The following is a 20,192-nucleotide window of genomic DNA, read 5'->3' on the forward strand; positions in this document are numbered from 1 at the left end:
ATGAGGGGTCGGGTGGATCAGGTTGGGTTCATCTCTCAGTGGATAGTTGCCATGTAGGGGATCCGATGACAGGTCACGTTGTATGTTAATTTCAAAAGTCCAGACTCCATTGTGGAACCACTGTGATGTCACCAAAGGGTTTTGAAGTCTGATTGTTTCTTGAGAGAGTGAAAATGGGGGGAAGGAATTTAGTTTTAACTGTTGCATTTGCGGAGCCTGTGTGGGGAAGAGAATGCTGTGGAGCTCAGTGAAAGGTCAGGTTGAACGTTAGGGTTGGGGCCCAGTAGCATGCTAGGTGGTGGTTACAGGCTGGGGGCGGGCAGGGGTGAGCCACCAAAGGAGTCCAGGTTGTGCGAGCCATCTCTGGAGGACAGGAGACGGATTAAGGGAGGAAGGGGTGTTTCAAGTGGTGGGAGGAGACCCCAAGGAGGGAGGGAGCAGCCCGTCCTAGATGCCAGGAGAGGAGGAGTGTCCAGCAGGAGAACTGGGAGTGAGAGGAGTCTTAGCTTAGAGTGCTCCAACAAAATATCGTAGGCTGGGTGGCCTATGAAGAACAGACATTTCTTCTCTCACAGCCCTGGATTCTGGGAAGTCCAAACTCACGGTAATAGCAGACTCAGTATCTGCCTGACTTGTAGATAGCCACCTTTTCGCTGTGTCTTCACACTGCCGAGAGCAGAAAGAGGCACTCTCTTTTCTGTCTCTGAAAAGAGCACTGATGCCTTCATGAGGGCTCCCCCCTCACCACCCGATCCCCTCCCAAAGGCCGCACCTTCTCATACCATCATTTTGAGGATTAGGGCTTCAGTGCATGGATTTGGGGGATGCAAATACGCAGCCCACACCTGGAGAGAGATGTGTGGACTCTGCAGTCTCAGGGTGTGGGGACCCTGTCCCGCCACTTCATGCCTTTGGCAGTTGCCTGCCCTCTAGGAGGCTTGCGGTCTGTCACACAGGAGCCCTCCCTGCTGAGGAGGGTGGGCAGACGGTTGGGCTGACGGCCTGCTAGGCCATCACCAAGTGTGGGCCAGCTGGTCTGAAATCAGAGAAACTTGAGTCCATCCTTCAGTTGGCTGCTCCCCAGGGGTGTTTGTGTTTCTCTTTCTCGTGAGGGCTGGGGATGACGCTGCTGCCACTGCTGTCAGCTTGGCCTTGGGGCCGGTGGGTAACAGCGTCCCAACATCTCCAGCTTCTCCCCAGAACCCTGCTTTGCCCTATACAGGGAGGTCTGGTCAGCAAAGTCTGGTCTTCCAGAATGCTCTGAAACCCCTCCCCCTGTTCGTTCTGGGGTACAGGTGGGACCCCTTCTCAGCCTCCCTCCCTTTCCATGTCAAGACCTCCAGATGCCTGTTCTCTGCGTCCGTTTTCTTCCATAAGCCCATTTCCTGATTTTCATTTGTCTTATTTGTGTCTTTAGTAATCGGTTTCTGGGCAACAAATTGCCTTTAAAAAGCTTCTCTGGTTGTCCTCCTTAGCACGTGCTTCCTCCGTGCTGAAGTGCTGGATAAGCTTGAGCCCAGCACACCACCTCACAGAGTGGCCTCCCCGGGGCTCTGGGCTCTGTCAGGCAGGGACTGGGTCCAGTACCTCCACCTGGCACAGGGTACGAACATGGAAAGTGCTCGGTGAGGTCATCACGTCGTAGTGCTTGAGAATCTTGTGGGGTGGGAGGCACTAAGCCTTGCGTGGATTAGCATTACTGTAACTGGTTTTACTTCATTTAATTGGCATTTAATTTGCATAGCGGTGCTTTGAAGGTTTCACAGGTGGGAAAGTTGGGGTGCAGAGAGATGAGGAGGACCCGGTAACCATCTGGGTGGCAGAGCTGGGATTACAAGCCCATTTCCCCTACCGCCGAAGCCTGCGCCTTTAACCTCCATTCTATGCTGTTACTACCTTAATCGGCAGTGTTTTCATTGGATGCTTAGGTTATTTTTTTAAGAAAAGATGATTATGTCATGGAGGCAGGGCTGTGCTCCAGGCTGCTTTGTCCATAGTGGGTGTTCCAAAGTGTTTCCTTGAAGCGAAAGCGTCTCCTATAATTCTGCGGAATAACCTGAAGTATAGCTGGCATCCAAATATATGAAATTCTTTTCCTGCCAGTCACATTTGCCACTTGCAAACTTTATCTCCTACTTAGCACCTGCTCCCATGTCCGTGTCTGGGCTTTCAGCCAGCCACCTGCAGTCCTGTCTTCCCCGGAACGACTTGCCTTCTGAGTTTTTAGATGCAGCCTGTCTTCTCGGACCTCAGCCTCTTGTGCCAGGTTGTTCCACAGCCTGTCCCTAGAGCCTCCTGGCTCCCTGTCAGCCCTGGCCTCCTTAGGCTGTCCTGCCTACTGTCCTCCGGCCAACACCTTTGGCCCACTAGCCCTTTGGCACCCCACCCGGCCCAGTTCACTTCTCCTGCCCGTCTTTGTCCTGCCGGCACCCCAGACTGCCGAATGTGCCGTGAGAACAGAGGCTCACAATGTGCAGGTTGGAACCACTCCAGATTCACGCTGGAATTCTCCAGCCTCTGAGGCCCTCGGTGGTGCTTGGAAGTCCCTCCTCCCGATCCCCTAGGCTCTCCAGAGACCACTTCAGCCCCTTTTTGACTCTTTTCTAACATATGACCCTGCCCCACCCCATTCATCCTCGGCAGCTAACCTTGCCCTTCTTTTTTTTTTTTAATTTTTTAACATTTTTATTTATTTTTGAGAGAGACAGAGGGTGAGCGGGGGAGGGGCAGAGAGAGAGAGGGAGACGCAGACTCTGAAAGGAGGCTCCAGGCTCTGAGCTGTCCGCAGAGACAGTTCAACCCAGGGCTCGAACACACGAACTGCGAGATCATGACCTGAGCCGAAGTTGGATGCTTAACTGACTGAGCCACCCAGGCGCCCCCTAACCTTGCCCTTCTGCACAGAGGACAAACCAACCCTCAGGACCACTCTCCCCTCCTGCCACCGTATCCAGAAACTACCTTGTACTGCCAACCATGGAAGCCTCCTGTAATGGTGGAGGGGTGCCTTCCTCTCTGCCCTCCTTGCCATGAAGCCTTTCCCATCTACACAGATAAGCTCTCTCTCCAACCACTGTCACTGTCCCCTTACAGCTGGCACTGCCATTTTCTTGCCCTTTACACATGGACCTCTCGGAGGGGTTTTCTTGCTGCCCCATCGCTCACTTGCCCCTCACGCCGTGAGACTAGCTCATCCCGTCTCTGTGCTCACCCAGTACTTCCTCATCACGAAATCCAGTGCATATTTTTCAGCTCTTATTTTCCTTGCCTTCTCAACCTTTTGACATAGTTCAGTACTTGTTCTCTTTTTCTTTTTCCTCTGGTCTCTGGCTGCTCTTCTCCATCCCTTTTGTTTTATGTGCCTTAAATGTTGGCCATCTTCAGGCTTCTGGCCTATGCTTCTGTCTTCACTTACACGCTGTCCTTGGATGCATGTCCTTAAACATGCCAGTCCCCTGTCCTCCAGTATCCTGCAAATGCCCGTGACTTTGAATTGCTGGCCACAGCTCAGACCTGTCTTCTGAGCTCCAGACCTGCTGCCCACAGACTCTTCTACTTACATTTCTCCCAGGCATCTTACGCTCACTATACGCACAGCTGAATGCTTGATCTGTTCTCTAATAGTCTGTATCTCAGGAAATGGTTCCACCAACTCTTGGGTCACCCAGCCTGGAGCCATCGGTGTCCCGGCCTCCTCATGTCCTACTTACTTCTGTTGCCCCCTAAATATCTCCAGTCGGGTGCATCTGTCTGCCCTGCTGCTTGCACCGGGATGCTCTCAGCCACATGAGTGCCCATCTCTGAGCTGGTCTACCCGTGGGGGTTCCAGCCTCCTCCAGGCCCTTCCATCCAGCGCAGTCAGTGTGGACTCCACAGTGCAAGTCTGGTGGTACCCTCCCCACACTTGTGTGCAGTCTGGCCCTCCCCTTGCCAACGCCATCCGGCCCTGGGCCGCGTCTCACACTGCTCTCACCACTGCCGTGGGGTCCTCTCAGCTGAACTTGCCTGCATCTCGGGAAGCCGTGTCCTCCCCCATCTCTGGGCATCCACATACCATAGCCCCTCTGCCCTGTGTATTCTTGGCCTTCCTCCACACGGCAAAGCTTTCCTGACTTGTGTTTTCTTCTGTCCCCCTGGGAGCCTCCCGGGCCTGGCCGTGCATGCCCAGTGTACCCTGTGCTCTCCTGCAGCAAAGGACTTGCCCCCCCTGTGCTGCATGTGCCCTCTCCTCACCTGCGTACCCTGCCGGATTTTGAGTGCCTGGAGGACCAGGGTCTCTGCTTGTTCATAATTGTCACCCCAGCATTTCGCTCCAGGCCAGGTGTAATACCTGCTCAGATGGTGGTTGGAGCCTAACTGAAGAATGTGGTCTTTAGGTTCACAGATGCACTTATGATGTGTTTCGGAGATAAAGTTCCTATACTGTTACTCAGGCCATTTTAACCATTCCAGAGTTCACAATTCAATGATTTCTGATAATAGTCACAGTTTTGTGCGACAGTCCCCACTGTCTAACCCCAGAATGCTTTCATAGACCCGAATAGAAACCCTGTGCCCACTGGCAGCTGCTGCCCATTCTCCCCTCCCCCCAGCCCCTGTCAACTGCGTATTGACTTCCTGTCTGTATAGATTTCCTTGTTTTGGACCTTTCATATAAATGGAATCCTACAATATGTGGTCTTTGGGGCCCGGATTCTTTCAGTCAGTGCAATGTTTTTAAGGTACTTCATTCCTCTGTGTCGCTGTGTGATGTTCCACGGTATGCAGAGACCACCTTTTGTTGATCCATTCATCCACTGATGCACATTTGGCTTGCTTCTAGTTTTTGGCTATGGTGAATAGCGCCGCTGTGGTGTTTCATGTACAGGTTTTTGTTGGGAGTGGAACCGCTGGGTTACGTGGTAATTCTGTGTTTAAATTTGAGGAGCCACCAAACTTTTTCCCACAGAGACTGCACGGTTTTAATTCCCACCGGCAATATATTAAGGTTTCAATATCTCGACATTCCCATCATGGATGGATTTTGAATGTTGAATATAAGCTAACTATAGGCCAGATTTTGTTAGGAGATTACCAAAGAGCCAGCCATATCCCCCACTTTTGTTTCATTTGCATTCTCCTTTCAGTGGCGTAAACTTCCCTGTTTTGAGATTTACAAATAGTTTGATTATACGGAAATGTTGCGGTAGTACAACCTTCCTCTGTTCAGACAGATAGCACTAAGAGAACCCTTAAAAATCTAACTTACCTAGAGTAGGATCCAGTTGTTAATGGCTTAGAAACTGATGATGGGTGATGGACGATTGTTATGGGTTGAATCGTGTCTCCATAAAAAAATATGCTGAGGCCCTAACTCCTGGTACCTGTGAATGTGGCCTCATTCACAGGTGGGTCCTAATCCAGTCTGAGTGGGGGTCCTTAGTAGAAGAGGAGAGACAGACCCAAGGGGAATGCCATGGGACGATGAGGCAGAGATTCGAGTGATTGTCTGTAAACCAGAACACCTGGGGCAACCAGAACCTGGAAGATGCAAAGACTCTGCCCCAAGAGGGTTCTGAGGGAGCACAGCCCTGCCAGAACCTTGATTTGGGCTCCAAACCGTGAGAGGACATTTCTGTTGTGTTAAGCCCTGTAGTTTGGGGTACTGTGTTCCAGCAGCCAGGGGAGAGTCCCGCGAGGATTGGGAGGCTGATTACAAAGAGATGAGCTTGTCTCTTCTTTAGTGCTGTCCGTGTGATAGCACTAGAAAGACTAGAACTGGGAACTCAGATGAAGTGATGTATCTTTTGTTTTTCACAGGCCAAGGGTGGAGGATACGAAAGTGAAAGTGCTTACCCCAATGCGGAGCTCGTGTTCTTGGAGATCCACAACATTCACGTGATGAGAGAGTCCCTGCGTAAACTGAAAGAGATCGTGTACCCCTCGATCGATGAGGCACGGTGGCTCTCCAACGTGGATGGGACGCACTGGCTGGAGTATATAAGGGTAAAGCGGGCTGGTCCTTTACACGCTTTCTGGTTAAGATTTCTCTCTGTACCTGCCATAAATCTGGTCATCCACGTGGTTTCTCAACACTGGAAATAAGCACATCTTTGCTGTCACAGTTTCCATGGGCAGTATCCAGACGGTGGTCTTTGTTGGAGGGCTTCTGTGACATAAAAAGGGATAATGCTTGCCTCAGATCAGGTTTTTAAAGACCTTTGTGGCCCTTTGAAAAAGGACTGTATTTACTGCTGTCATTTTTCTTCATGTAAGGTGTTCCCCACCCCCAATGTTACTGTTTCCGAGTGATCCTCAGTTGATTGCATTGTTTGGTTTATTGACCTGAACTTCCAGCATTCTTCACAGTCCTGGAAATTAAATGCTGTCCTAGAAATTAAATGTAGCCTGCTCTAATGTGCCTTCTTTTCTGAAGATGCTTCTTGCTGGGGCAGTAAGAATTGCTGATAAGATAGAATCTGGGAAAACTTCGGTGGTGGTGCATTGCAGCGATGGTTGGGACCGAACAGCCCAGCTGACCTCTCTGGCTATGCTGATGTTGGACAGTTATTACCGCACCATTAAAGGCTTCGAGGCTCTCATAGAAAAGGAGTGGATAAGCTTCGGACATAGGTTTGCCCTGGTAAGTTGAGACAGTGAGGTATGTGCTTGACTGTTCTTTCCTATGCATGTGCGTATCACACACACCACACATCTACACACACACACGTACACACGTGTGGGTTCTCTGTGTCTGACCCGAGTCACCATAATGGAAGACGATGGGCCCCTCAGCATTGTATGTTTTTTGGTAGGGCACTCTGGTTTTTAGAATTTTTTTTAGTGTAGGTATGGTTTTTTTTTTTATATAAGTGAGGCAAAATTCATATAACAGAATTAACCATCTTCAGGCATACAGCTCAGTGGCATTTAGTACATTCACAACGTTGTGCAACCCCTACTTCTGTCTAGTTCCAGAACATTTCTCCACCCCATTAAGTAGTCACTTCTCATCTTCCTTATCCCCCAGCCCCTGACAATCACTAACCTGCTTTCTATCTTTCTGAATTTGCCTGTTCTACGTACCTCATATAAGTGGAATCCTATAATATTTGTTTTTCTGTGACTGGCTTATTTCATTAAACACACTGGTTTTAAGGCTTATCCATATTCTAGCCTATGTAAAAATTTCATTCCTTTTCATAGCTGAATAGAATTCCCTTATATAGATAGACCACATTTTGTTTATTCATTTATGTTGGTGGATGCTTGAATTATTTCCAGCAGTACGCTATTGTGAATAATGCTGCTATGAACATTGGCCTACAAGTTTTTGCCATACACAGTACCACAAACTGAGTAGCTTAGACAATAGAAATGTATTGTCTCACAGTTCTGGAGGCCAGAAGTCCAAGGTCAAGGTTCTGGTAGGGTTGGTTTCTCCTGAGCCCCCTCTTCTTGGCTTGTAAGTGGCCGTCTTCTCACTCTGTCTCCATGTGGCCTTTCCTCTGTGTGCATCTCCCTGGTGTCTCTCTCTGTGTCCAAATTTCCTCTCCTTAGAAGGACACCAGTCAGATTGGATTAGGGCCTACCCTCCCACTTCCCTTTAATCACCTCTTTACGGACCCTATCTCCACATATAGTCACATTCTGAGGCCCTGGGGGTTAGGGCTTCAAGACAGGAACTGGGGCAGTACACAATTCAGCCCATAACAGCCTGCTTTCACACTTGGGTATATCCCTTTTAGTGGAATTACTGGGTCATCTGGTAGGTGTTCTTTTGTTTTTAAGTTTGTTTATTTTAAGAGTGAGAGCTCAAGTGGGAGAGGGGCAGAGAGAAAGGGGGACAGAGGATCTGAAACTGGCTCTGAACTGTCACCATGGACCCTGACGCGGGGCTCGATCCCATGAACTATGAGATCCTGACCTGAGCCGAAGTTGGATGCTTAACTCACTGAGCCAACTGGGTGCCCCCATCATCTGGTGCATATTTTTGTGCTTTAGTCCAAATGGCTGTTCCTCGTCCTTCTCGGGCCTTAAGCCATTGGGGATTCATCTTAACTGTGCATTGGAAAACTCCCTGAAGCCACATTCAGATCCACTTCTAGAAAGCAGGACGAGCAGTGGAGAGCTTCAGTGGCTCCCACCACGGGGTACCAAGTGCACTGTCCACGAGGAGAGGGAAAGGAAGTTCCACAGGCTTTGAGCCACATGCCCTTTGGGGGCTGTTGTCCGGTCCTCAGCTACATGCCTTCCCTGTCTGCGCCTTGGTTCCCTTCTCGAAGTGGAGTGTTGTACAGAGGAGGGGAGTTTGTGTACATTAGGTACTCAGACAGGGCCTGGCCCGTGCTGGGTACCTTTTAGATCCTGTGCTTATTTTAAACATTATTGCGAACTCCTTTGTTCCTTCTCCCTGGGAGAGGAGAGAGTGTGGAATTTTCCCCAATGTTTGCATCTGACCATCTCTGAAGGCTCCCAGGGCATTCTGTTCCACCTTTCCTCTCCACACCGTGTGTCCTGGAAGACAGGAGGCCGGCAGGGGCCCTTGACTAGGTGGGCAGTGCTAAAGGCCACCTACTGAGACTCCAGTAGCGGCCCTGCACAGCACGCGTCAGGGCACGTGCACACGTTCTCCCATCCCTACTTGCTGACACTGGGGTTCGCGATGGTAGTGAGATCCTAGGATTGTTAATGGCTTCACTTTACTGAGCGGCACTGTGTATCCAGCACCGTGGCACGTATCATCTGCTTCAATCCTATAATGACCCTGAGCAGCAGCTGCTATAACTGGCAGTTGGAGGGAACTGACATTTCAGGAGTAGGAGTTATCTGACCGAGGTCACCCAACCATTGAGGGTTGAACCGGCATCCACACAGCAGTTTCCATCCTGCAGCCACCTTCTTGCTGCCTCCCTCTACTCTCCCTTCCCTTGAGTTCTGTCTAAGCTCCTGTCTGAGGCCCACTTCTGTCCTTGCCCCCCTGTTCCATCTTCTACCTCCTGGACCTTTTCCCAGACCACTGTCTAACCTGCCACTGACCTGCCTCCATTTCCCCTCTTGCCTAGAGGGGTCCTACTGGTCTAGAAACCTGCCACTATTTATCCCTCTCTTGACCCGACTTCCCCCTCCATCTGTCACAGCAGATACCTGCCCCCTCTGCAACAAAGCCCCTCACAGCTGTAGTCTGTACCCACTACTGCTGTTTCCTTTCAGGCTGTGTTGAACTCACTTCACCAGGCTTTCTCCTCACAACACCCACTCCAGCCCGAAGCTGCTTGTCACCACCACCGATGACTGCCACTTTGCCAAGTCCTTCTCTTAGTTGGCCTGCGCACTCGAGGCTGTTGGTTCTTCCCTTCTTCTGGAAACTGTTTTTCTTCCCTTGGCTTCTAGGTCTCTGTAGCCTTTTGAATTTCCTCTAGTCTTCTGGTCCTCCTTCTCTCCCCAGCCTCGTGGTGTTGGGGGGCAGGCCTGGGGCTCAGTTCTCAGATCATTTCTCTTTTCTCTGCATGCTTAATACCTTAGTGATCCCGACTGGTCACTCATCTTTAAATATGTGTATTTCCAGTCTGCCATGTCCTCAGTGCCACTGATGCCCCCTTCCTTCTAGCCTGCCCATCTCCCTTGGGGCTATGATGGCAGCCTAACTAGTTTCTCTATCACCTGTGTCTCCTTCCAGTCCTTGTCCTTGCTACAGCCAGATGGAGTGTTCCAAGAAGCCCATCTGCTGCTGCCCACTGTGAATCTCTCCAAGCCCTCCCGTGGCCTGTGGGGTTGTGGGCAAACTCCTCAGCTCAACATTTGAGGCCCTTGGTGATCTGGTCTGGTCCACCTTTCCAGCCTTGTTTTGCCCCCCAACCCACCCCCTTCCACCTTTCCTCATGTCCAGCTACTTACGGTGCCCTTGGCATCCCCCCTTCCATGTTCCCACTGCTTCTACTATAATGTACCTCTGGCCAGCCGGAAAGCAGGCACCTCCTTCCATCCTTCATGGTTTATCTCAAATGACACCTCCCCCGTGACTGTGACTTTCCTTCCTTGTCCCCTCTCTACCCCATCCTACGTTGGCCACTTGTTCCTTTGTGGCCCCCGGATACCCATCACAGACTTGGAAACCCTTAGAACATTTTATTGCCCTTGTTATTTACAGGTCTTTCTCTCAACTAGACCACGAGGGAATTACTCATTTAGCACAAGTACTGCATCTCATTTGTCTTGGTGCATCAGGTGTGTAGCCAAGAGCCTGGCCTCTACTGGACACCGTGAAACTTGCTGAAATTCCAAGGGCCAGGCAAGATGCCTTGCATCCACCATAGGAATTCAATAAATGCCTAGTAGAAGGATGAATCTTAAATTGTGAGCGGTCACGCCAAACTGTTCCCAGGGTGCCTTAAATACTGAAGAGCAGGCTCTACAAGTTATTTCTATAAAGGAGAAGTACAGAAATAAGGCAGTTGATGCAGCTGCTATGGAAAACAGTATGGCAGTTCCTCAAAAAAATTAAAAATACCATATGATCCAGCAAATTCTGCTTTGGGGTATAGACCCAAAAGAAGTGAAAACAGAGACTCAGATATTTACACACCCATGTTTATAGCAGCATGACTCACGATAGTGCACGTGTAGAAGCAACCCAAGTGTCCGCCGACAGATGACCGCATGAACAGAATGTGGTCTGTCCATACAATGGAAGTAGTATTCAGCTTTAAAAAGGAAAGAATTTGACACCTTCTACAGCGCAGATGAACCTTGAGGACCTTCTGCTGAGTGAAAGAAGCCAGTCACAAAAGGACATCTACTGTATGATTCCACTCCTCAGAGGTCACCGAGTCACATTCGTAGGGACAGAAAGTAGAATGGTTGGTGCCAGGAAGGAGGAGTTAGTGTTAATGGGGAAGAGTTTCAGATTGGGAAGACGGAAGAGTTCTGGAGATTGATGGCGGCGATGGTTGCACAGCAATGTGAATGTCCTTCATACAACACTGAGCTGTATGCTAAACGTGGTTGAGATGGTCAATTTGATGTCATGTGTGTTTCACCACAATTACAAACCAGTAGAAAAGAAAGACCATATGCTGTAACTGCGAGGCGTGGATTTCCTTGTTTTTATGTCTTTCCTGCTGGCAGTTTCAGAGACCCAGTGTTTCTTGCACTTTCTCTATGCTGGTTGCATTGTATCTTCATGATGGTTTTTTTTTTTTTCTTTTCCTTTCTTATCCTTTTGCTTACTTATCAGATTATTTGAGCGTTCTCTTAGAATGCTCATTCTGGAGCTGTTTTTTAACCTGACATTTTCAATGTTTCTGTCCTACTTATGTTTGAAATCCTTTTACCTTTTACTACGAATCTATTAATATGTTCAAAAAATACCACAAGGTGTGAAATATAACATTGGATGTCAAGTATATCTCAAAATTGCAAACAGAATACAATACTGGACTTCCTTGAGCAAGGACTCCCCACCACCATTTCAAGTGTGAGATTTGGGGATTTTCTGAGTCCTGTAGAATTGGTTAAAGCTTATAGATTATTATTTTGATTCTCACACTTCGTGACATTTCTGAAAAATGGGAAAACCTGCTTTTACGCTTGTGGAGAGAATGGAGTCGTAATGCGCTTCATGAGCTGCTAATTGGTAGTCTCACAGTGACACTGTGCCCTTGTGGTGGTGGCTGGGCTTGACCCCATCATTTGTGGACTGAAAAGTTTACTGGCTATTTGCTTGTAACTTCTTGATCTCAACTACAGTAAAGTAAAATTATAAAACCCTCAACATGGGAAAATACAGTACACTGAAATTTTGTTTCCTAAGAGTAATGGAAGTCAGTTCAATTCAGTGAACGTTGTTGAGTGCTTATTATGTGCCAAGAATTCTGTTAGGCCTTGGGATGTACAAATGACACCTGATGCTTGCCACTAGGCAATTTTAAATGACTTTATGGAGGAGTGTGGCCTGCATTAACATGCTTAACCTCTTATTTCTTTTCAGAGAGTGGGCCATGGCAATGACAACCACGCAGATGCTGACCGGTCCCCTATTTTTCTTCAGTTTATTGATTGTGTTTGGCAAATGACAAGACAGGTGAGTGATTTCAAGTATATTTCTGACCTTACAGTTTAAGACTATATAAACCTTCATGTTCATTCAAAATGAAGACATGTGTATGTATGTGAAAACAGGACCCCTTCCATTATTTAGCTCAGTTTGATTCTAATTCACTTAGAAGTATAAGCAGAAAATTAGAAATGATCAACTTCACCACAAAAGTTCCATTCCTTGTGCAATGGCTTTTGTCGGTCATCCTGCTGCTCTTGTCCCCTGTCAGGGTGAGAGTTCCCTGCTGGCTGGGTACAGGAAGATTCAGCCAGGTGTTAGAAATGGGGATGTGACTGAACTGCCCACGAGGGGGGTGTTAGACCCGGAACTCAGGAATCTCCATACCTACTCCAGGCCACAGCTTCCCCAGTGCAGAGTCGGTGAAGTAAAGGAGTGTCCAGGAAGTGATGACAGATAGGGAGTTGCTGGTGCTTAGTTACTGGGTGCCTAGTTTCCAAACCCCAGTGCACGGAGCCCTGGGAAGCAAGCTGGCTGCGCAGGTATCCTTCCCTGAGCTGGGTGGGTCCTGATGGCTTCGGCTTAAAGCATGGACTGCCATGAGGCATGTGCTATTTATTCCCTAGTCTCCAACATCCGAGCCCAAGTTTGGGGTCTTACCCTCATGACAGGAGATCAAGCCAGAGAGAGGAACTGAGATAGAGTGACCTATAGAGAGGGGTGAGGAGAGAGCAAGCCAGAGACACACAGATATACATGCAGAGACACACGCAGACAGAAAGAGACAGATACAGACACAGAGGAAGAGACAAAGAGTCGCAGACGCAAAGGGACCAACACGGAGAGAATAAGAGGTCAGGAGTCCTCCCAGTGCCTGTGTGGGGAAGGAGTCCGAGGGTGGAGAACCATGGCCTGGGCCCTCTCCTTCCTGTTGGCCCAGAGGTCTGGCCTTAGCTGCTTTAGTCACGTGAAGGGGGCCAGCCGGAAAGACTGCTGGCGACCTCTAGTGACTCCACCAGCAGCCACGGTGCTCGTGACTGAGATTCCTGACCACATCAGCACCAACACCTTAGGGTCTTTTTAAAGGACCTCTGCCTCCCTGAGCCCGGAGAGTGCCCGATGTACCACCGTCTGTGAAATCTCTCACCGTGAGCCTCTGTACCGATGTCGGGGGGTGTTGGGGGCAGGAGAGAACCACCACACTGCTGATGCTGCCCCGCTCTGCCTCAGCCTGGACCGCTCGTGGCAGCGATTCCTCGAGGGCCATCTAGGGCACCCCAACCTCACTCTCCACCTGAGGGCTTACTGTCAGCACCTGGAAACTTGTCAAGATGCACATGCTTCGGCCCCGCCCCTGCAGACCCTTCCTCCCGTGGTCCTAGGGGGAAGCCCGGGTGTGTGTGGTTCTGCAAAGTTCCCCAGGTGGTTCTGTGGTACCAGTGAGGTAGAAGGCCAGCATCCAGGCAGGGAGCTCCGTCCTAGTCCAGTCCTGTGGCTAGTAGCCTCAGCTTCCCTTGGGGACTTAGAGATGAAAACTCACATGGCACTGGACGTGGTGGTTTTCTTAAAATGCAGATTCTGATTTGTGAGTCTGGGCCCCGAAGCCTGAGAGTCTGCATTTCCCACAGATCTCCCCCAGTAGCAAGGATCTAGAGAGAGTGGCATACTTTCAGAAACAAGAAAGAAAAGAGGTGCCTGGGTGGCTCAATCGCTTAAGTGTCTGACTTCAGCTCAGGTCATGATCTCATGGTTTGTGACTTTGAGCCCCACATCAGTCAGTGGAGAGCCTGCTTGGGATTCCCTCTCTCCCCCCTCTCCCCATTTGCGTGTGAGTGCATGTGTGTGCTCTCTTTCAAAAATAAAAGAAACTTAATAAAAAAGGAAGGGGGTGGTGGGTAGGTTCTAATCAGCGAGAGGAGATCTCACAGAATGTGAGTCCTCAGGCCTGCACTTAGAACTTCCTCTTACTTTTAGGCCCACTTCCCCAAGCTGATGGGGATCTTCAGTTAGCTGAGTGCGAGGTCACAACTGGTTCAGAGCAGCCAGTTGGAGGGAAGACCCAGTGAGGGGGGGCGGGTCTCAGAGAGAGGTAGGCACCGACATCGACAGGATGAGTGACAGTTGACAGTGAACACATACTCAGAAAGCCGGGAGACTGGCCAGAGGTCTTATTGTAATGTAGCACCATGAACTTCTTGCTGTTTGTATTAATTGATTGAGCTGGTAACAAAATTAAATGATGGTTACATTCAGGTCAAAACAAAAAAGTATAAAATGCCTTTTAGAAAAATCACATTAAAAGGTTGAACACAAAAAATAATTCTGATGTTAAGTAGCTTCTCCCTCCCAAATGCCTAGGGGTGCGTGCATGCGTGTGTGTGTGATATCCTCAAACTGACTTCCATTCTCAATACTGCTTAGTGCCTATTTTCATGTCCAATCTATATATTTTTTGTGCTGTTTATTGGATTTTAAGAAAACAAGGGGTGTAGATTAGATTTCAGATGCCTCTCAGCTCTAAGATTCTGTCCGTGAAATGCGTATAATTAATGTCTCTTAAAACAATGTTGTTAATGCAATAGAAGAAGAAATATCACTGCTTAGTCTATCAGTTAAGTCACAAGTGGATGAGACATGTAGCTTGTTAGAAAAGATGCATTAATGTAATAAGATTAATTTATTTGGAGGTTGCCTACTGCTAAATCAAGGAAGCTTAAATCCTCATGAAATTGTTAGAAATCTCAGGATAAAATGAACTAGCCTGTGTACACAAATTGATAGAAAAGGATCTAAGGGCAGAGTAATTGAGGGGACTCTTCAGAAAAGAGTCTCCAACCTTCTACAATAGCCATAGTTTAATGGACTCTCTACCCTTCTCAAGAGGTGTAGAATTTCATTATGGATTTCTATGGAGTTTTTGAGACCATACGTTTTAGGCATATGGTATAGTTTCTGCGACAACAGGCCAAAACAAAGTCGGAGTCATGACATTTAATCTTTTATTTTTATTACTCTAGCTGTTGCTACTTCCTCTAAATGAAATATTTTTGGAGCTGAGCGTAAGGCCACAATGCCATTTGAAGGTGAATAACAGTCCTGATGGAACATGAGCAGAGCTCTTGTGTTCTGGTTTTGCAGGGGCTGATGGCCTTAGGCAGAGTCCCACCCACTCTGACCTCCCCTACCTGGTACCCACTTGGCCACAATAAGGCTTGTAGTCAGTGGTACTAGAATACATCCAACCAAGCTCCCAGATTCAGAACGAGTGCTCAGGGTTAGGAATAAAGACTCATTTGACTTAAAAAAAAAAAAAAAGTGCCCATAGAAGCTTTGCTGTCCTGCTAATAAACATATAATTTAAATGTTTGAAAATCTATATCTTCCATTACTATCCTTGATTTAATAAAGCTCCAATGTACATAAATGTTATATATTTGCTTCAAATTCATATATTTTGTGGTGCCAATAATTTATGCATAGAGCGTAACTAAACCACATAGAAAAATGCTGGGAAAAGTGGACAGGATGTACTTGGCCTTTTAAAAGATAGCTATTTGATGGGGTACCTGGGTGGCTCAGTCGGTTGAGCATCTGACTTCAGCTCAGGTCATGATCTCACGGTTCGTGGGTTCGAGCCCTGCGTCGAGCTCTGTGCTGACAGCTCGGAGCCTGGAGCCTGTTTCAGATTCTGTGTGTCCCTCTCTCTCTGCTCCTCCCCTGCTCACATGCTTTCTCTCTCACAAAAATAAAGATTAAAAAAAAAAAAAAAAAGATAGCCATTTGCTGAGTGCCAGGGTAGCTCGATTGAGCATCCAACTTTGGCTCAGGTCATGATCTTCTGGTTCATGAGTTCAAGCCTTACATCAGGCTTGCTGCCGTCAGCACAGAGCCTGTTTTGGATCCTCTGTCCCCCCCTCTCTCTCTGCCCCTCTTCCACTCATACTCTCTCTCAACAATAAGTAAAACATTTTTAAAAAATTATTAAAAGATAGCCATTTGGAATGTGAGGCCATTGTCAGAGTTGCAAGTTAAAGGCTCAGATTAATCAGTAGCTTTCTTTAGCATTTTGGCCAGATTTAGTTGATTTAGTTCATCTAAGAACAAGAGTGCTGGTAAGAACAACCACCATAGCTAGTTTCCAGAGGTTTCTAAAGAAGCAGTATTCTGATGGGGCTCTTCAGAAGACAGTTGTATGTTTCTATGGGAACAATCCTTAGGATGGAGAGAGAGGCACATCTGAATCCAAGATAGCTGAGCAGAATTCCGCAAGTTGGCTAATGTAATAAACAGCCTGGTGAGGAAGGGAACAATTTCAGGTAGAGCGTGGATAGTCCTGGATTGGCCATTATTTCTAATCGGGAAGCTTGTCCCTATCCTCGTAAAGTAATAAGGCTATCGGCAACCCTGGTCGTCTCTGTAGAGATGACAGGACTTCATGATCGTGTGCAAATGTCACTCTGATTGGGGAATGGTTTGATACTGTAAACTGAGTTAAATAAAAACATGCTGGGTAGTTCTGTTTGGTTTAGTTCTAATTGGCTCTGCATCATTCAGCATGTAATGAATATTTCACTATGTTTACTGGCACATGAGAGGCAGCCAGTACTTGCCTGCCGCTAGGATCATCATCATTATCATTAATCATTATTGTCATTTCCAGACCGTCTCCTCACGGCTACTAAATGACACCTACTGGCTAGGATGTCCCAAAAATGGTAAAGTCTTTGTTGGAATTTGGCAAAACCCCATTAAGAATGACCTAAAACGATAATTGAGATGATTATGTCATTTTCTTATTCTGTTAATATGATGAATTACAGTAATTATTATTTTTTTTAACCTTGATCTTCAAATGTTAAGCCAGCCTTGCATTCCTGAGACAAACCCTGCCGGGTCATGTTGTGCTACCCTTTGTATATGTTGCTGGGGGTCAGTTTATTTATACGTTAGGAAGGATCACGGGGATGTATGTTCCTGGAGTTGTCTCTGTGGGAAGGTTATTAACGATGAGTAGTAGAGAATAGATTTTGTTTCTTCGTGAATCACTTTTGGTATATGCTGTGCCCGGGAACCCACCTCCCTTCTCTGTGACTCCGAATGTACCCCAGGTAGAAAGCTGGGACTGGAGTTGGACTTGACTCGTCTTTTTCCCTTTGGTGCTGGGGGTGGGGTCATGGCCTCCTGCTGCCTGTTGCCAGTGTCTGAAAACAGCCGCTTTATGTATTCTATCCAGTTTTCTAGTGCTTTCTGGCAGAAGGGGGACTGTGGGCTGTGTTCTACCAGCATGACAAGAAGTGGAAGCTGCACGATGCTTATTCAGGCATTGAAAAGTACAGTTTTTGTTACTTCAGGTTGTTTCTCAGCCAGATCTATAAGCTTGGACTTGAAACTATAGGAAGTTAAATTCTACATGGGCTCAGTCTTCCTTTTAATCTTGGACTGTATTCCGAGTTGTACTTTAGCGGTCTTTCACAGACAACTAGTACCACTATGTTTTAGAAATTGAACTTTAAACCTTCTTTCTCCATTTAAGTTTCCTTCAGCATTTGAGTTCAATGAACTGTTCTTGATCACGATTTTGGATCACCTCTACAGCTGTCTCTTTGGGACCTTTTTGTGCAACTGTGAACAGCAGCGACTCAAAGAGGTAAGTGTCTATTGCTTTCCCAATTACTCGGGTGCCTTTCCCATGAGGTGCCACTGTTAAAAGGGGGACTGGGTGGAGAGGGGACTTGGGTCTAGCCCTGCTGCCGTGCGTAAATGGAGAGATTACATTAGATCCCTTCCAGGCCTCAGCAGCCCCAGTGCATGTGTTTAATCTTCCAGGTGGCCTGACACGAGCTTCTTACTGTGTGGGTGCTGGGGGCTGGGGCCTAGCAAGCCCATACCTCTCTGACGTCTCTCAGTTCTTGTAGGTTTAGTTCTAAACCTTGGACCCCCTGAATCCCAAGCTCATGTACTTTCTATTTTCTACTGCACTAACTCCAAAATGATGTGATTCTGCCCTTCGTTCTCCAGGCCGTTGGGCACAAAGGTACTTGGAGGCCTAGGAAGGTGAAGTCTGTAGATGAGCCCAGAACTTCCCTTGAGGAGCAAGCCAGACTCTCTTTTCCATCAGGTTCATAATGAAGCAGCTGCCGAGCTTCTGAGTTCTATTTCCCCTCTTTCCTCTTTGGGATAAAAGAAAGAAATGGTCAAAAGTGAGGAAGCATTAGGCAAAGGCACCTTAGAGTGTCCTCTGGTTAACAGAAAAGGGCCAATGCCTGTGGGCTAAGTACATTAGAACATTGTCAAATTTCAGGGAAAATAGTGGGTTGCTAGCACCCACCTCCCTCTGCAGCTTCCCCACAGCTGTCACCCCTCATTCCTTGCCTGCACCCCACTCAGTCTCCTCCCTTTAGCCCTTCTCTCAGCTGGGAGCCTGCCTGGGCCCAGTTCCTGGTCGTCGTCTTCCCCAAACTCTGTCCTCTGTCTAGGTCGCTGTCTGTCTCCTCTCAGGATCTAAATGCCATTCTCTTCTTCCCTCTGCCCTTCTACATGTCCCTAAAGGGCACCCTTGCTCCTCGAGATGCACAGGAGCCACCTTTGCCTCCTCCCTCACCCTGCCCCCAGCTGCCACAGCTGGTCCCCCCTTGTCACTGCCCCACAGCCTAGTGCAAGCCCCCACGGTCTCGCGGCCAGACTAAGGCAGCTGGTGGGAAATGTGCTTCAGTCATTCCTGACCTCCAGCAACCAGGGCCGCATTCCCTGACTCTAGTCCCATCCTGAGCCTCTCCCCTGCTTGAAACCTCCCTGTGGCTTCTGTCGTGATCCCGGTAAGATCCACATTCCTGTGGGCCCAGGGTGATAGAGACCTGTTAACCTCTTAAAAAAAAGAAAAACTTTAGAGCAAGCTTCATGGTATTTGACTTCTATCTCAATAAAGCTATTTTTAAAATATGAACAGAAAAATGAAGTTCATATGTAGAATTTAAACACTTACGGTCTTCTCTTTTGTTTTAACCAAATACCCTCTTTAAAAACTCAGCTCTCTTGAGATGGAATTTACATACTATACAATTCAGCCTTTTAAAGTGTACAGTTTAATGGTCCTTAGTATATTCAGAGTGTGCAGCCATCCCCACCATCTAATTTCCTAAACCACATAAACTTTTCATCACCCAGAAAGAAACCCCATTCCCATTAGTAGTCACTCCCCGTCCCTCCCTCCCCCAGCCCCTGGCAGTCAATGATCTGCTTTCAATCTGTATGGATTCGCCTGTTCTGGACATTCCATATGAATGGAATCAAACAGTATTTCTCCTCCTGTGACTGGCTTCTTTCACTAAGCTTAATGTTGTCAAGGTTCATCTGAGTCTTAGCAGGCGTTGGTACTTTGTTCCTTTCTTATGGCTCAGTAATACCCATGGTGTGGAGACACCACACTTTGTTCATCTAAGTCATCTGCAGATGGACTTCTGGTTGTTTCCACTTCGGGCTCTTACAAATAATGCTGCTGGGAACATTCAAATGTGCAAGGTTTCATGTGGACCTATGCTTTCATTTTTCTGGTATGTACCTAGGAGTAAAATTGCCGAGTCCTATAGCAAGTGTATGTTTAACCCAGAGACTGTTCTCCAAAGCAGTTGCAGTATTTTACATTGTCCCCAACAATGTCTGAGGGACCCAGTTTCCTCACATCCTTGTAGATGTTTGTTGTTGTGTATCTTTTTTATTCTAGTCATCCCAGTGGGTATGAAGGAGTAGCTCATTGTGAGTTTTGATCTACATTTCCCAATTAACCAATGGTATTGTGAGCACATTTTCATGTGTTTATTGGTCATCTGTTTATCTTCTGTGGACAAATGTTTATTCAGATCCTTTGCCCAGTTTTTAGTTGGGTTTTCTTTATTAGGGACTGGTAAGAGTTCCCGATGAATTCTCGATATATACAAGTCCCTTATCAGATACATGGTTTGCAAACATAGTCTCCCATTCTGTGCATTTTCTTTTTGCCTTCTTGGTGGTCTCCTTTGAAACACAAGTCTTTACTTTTCATGAGGTCCACTTTATTTTCTTTTCTTGCTTGTGCTTTTGGGGTCATGTGCAAAAGCCGTTGCCTAACTCAAGGTCATGAAGATTTGAGCCTGTGTTTCCTTCTAAGATTTTTATAGTTGTA

At 47.6% G+C, this 20,192-nt stretch overlaps 1 protein-coding gene across 7 annotated transcripts in view; it reads left to right on the plus strand.

Moving 5' to 3' along the window:
* The window catches only part of MTMR1 (myotubularin related protein 1), a 64,168-nt gene that overhangs the window by 35,397 nt on the left and 8,579 nt on the right, over positions 1-20,192 (plus strand). For all 7 annotated transcript variants that reach the window (XM_027053418.2, XM_027053421.2, XM_027053420.2 and 4 more), the window contains 4 exons: positions 5,800-5,985; positions 6,416-6,622; positions 11,969-12,061; positions 17,568-17,681. In XM_027053418.2, coding sequence (XP_026909219.2) covers positions 5,800-5,985; positions 6,416-6,622; positions 11,969-12,061; positions 17,568-17,681 — 600 coding nt within the window. The remainder of the gene's footprint in view (positions 1-5,799; positions 5,986-6,415; positions 6,623-11,968; positions 12,062-17,567; positions 17,682-20,192) is intronic.

The sequence above is a fragment of the Acinonyx jubatus genome, chromosome X (genome assembly GCF_027475565.1).
Source record: "Acinonyx jubatus isolate Ajub_Pintada_27869175 chromosome X, VMU_Ajub_asm_v1.0, whole genome shotgun sequence".
Taxonomy (NCBI): domain Eukaryota; kingdom Metazoa; phylum Chordata; class Mammalia; order Carnivora; family Felidae; genus Acinonyx; species Acinonyx jubatus.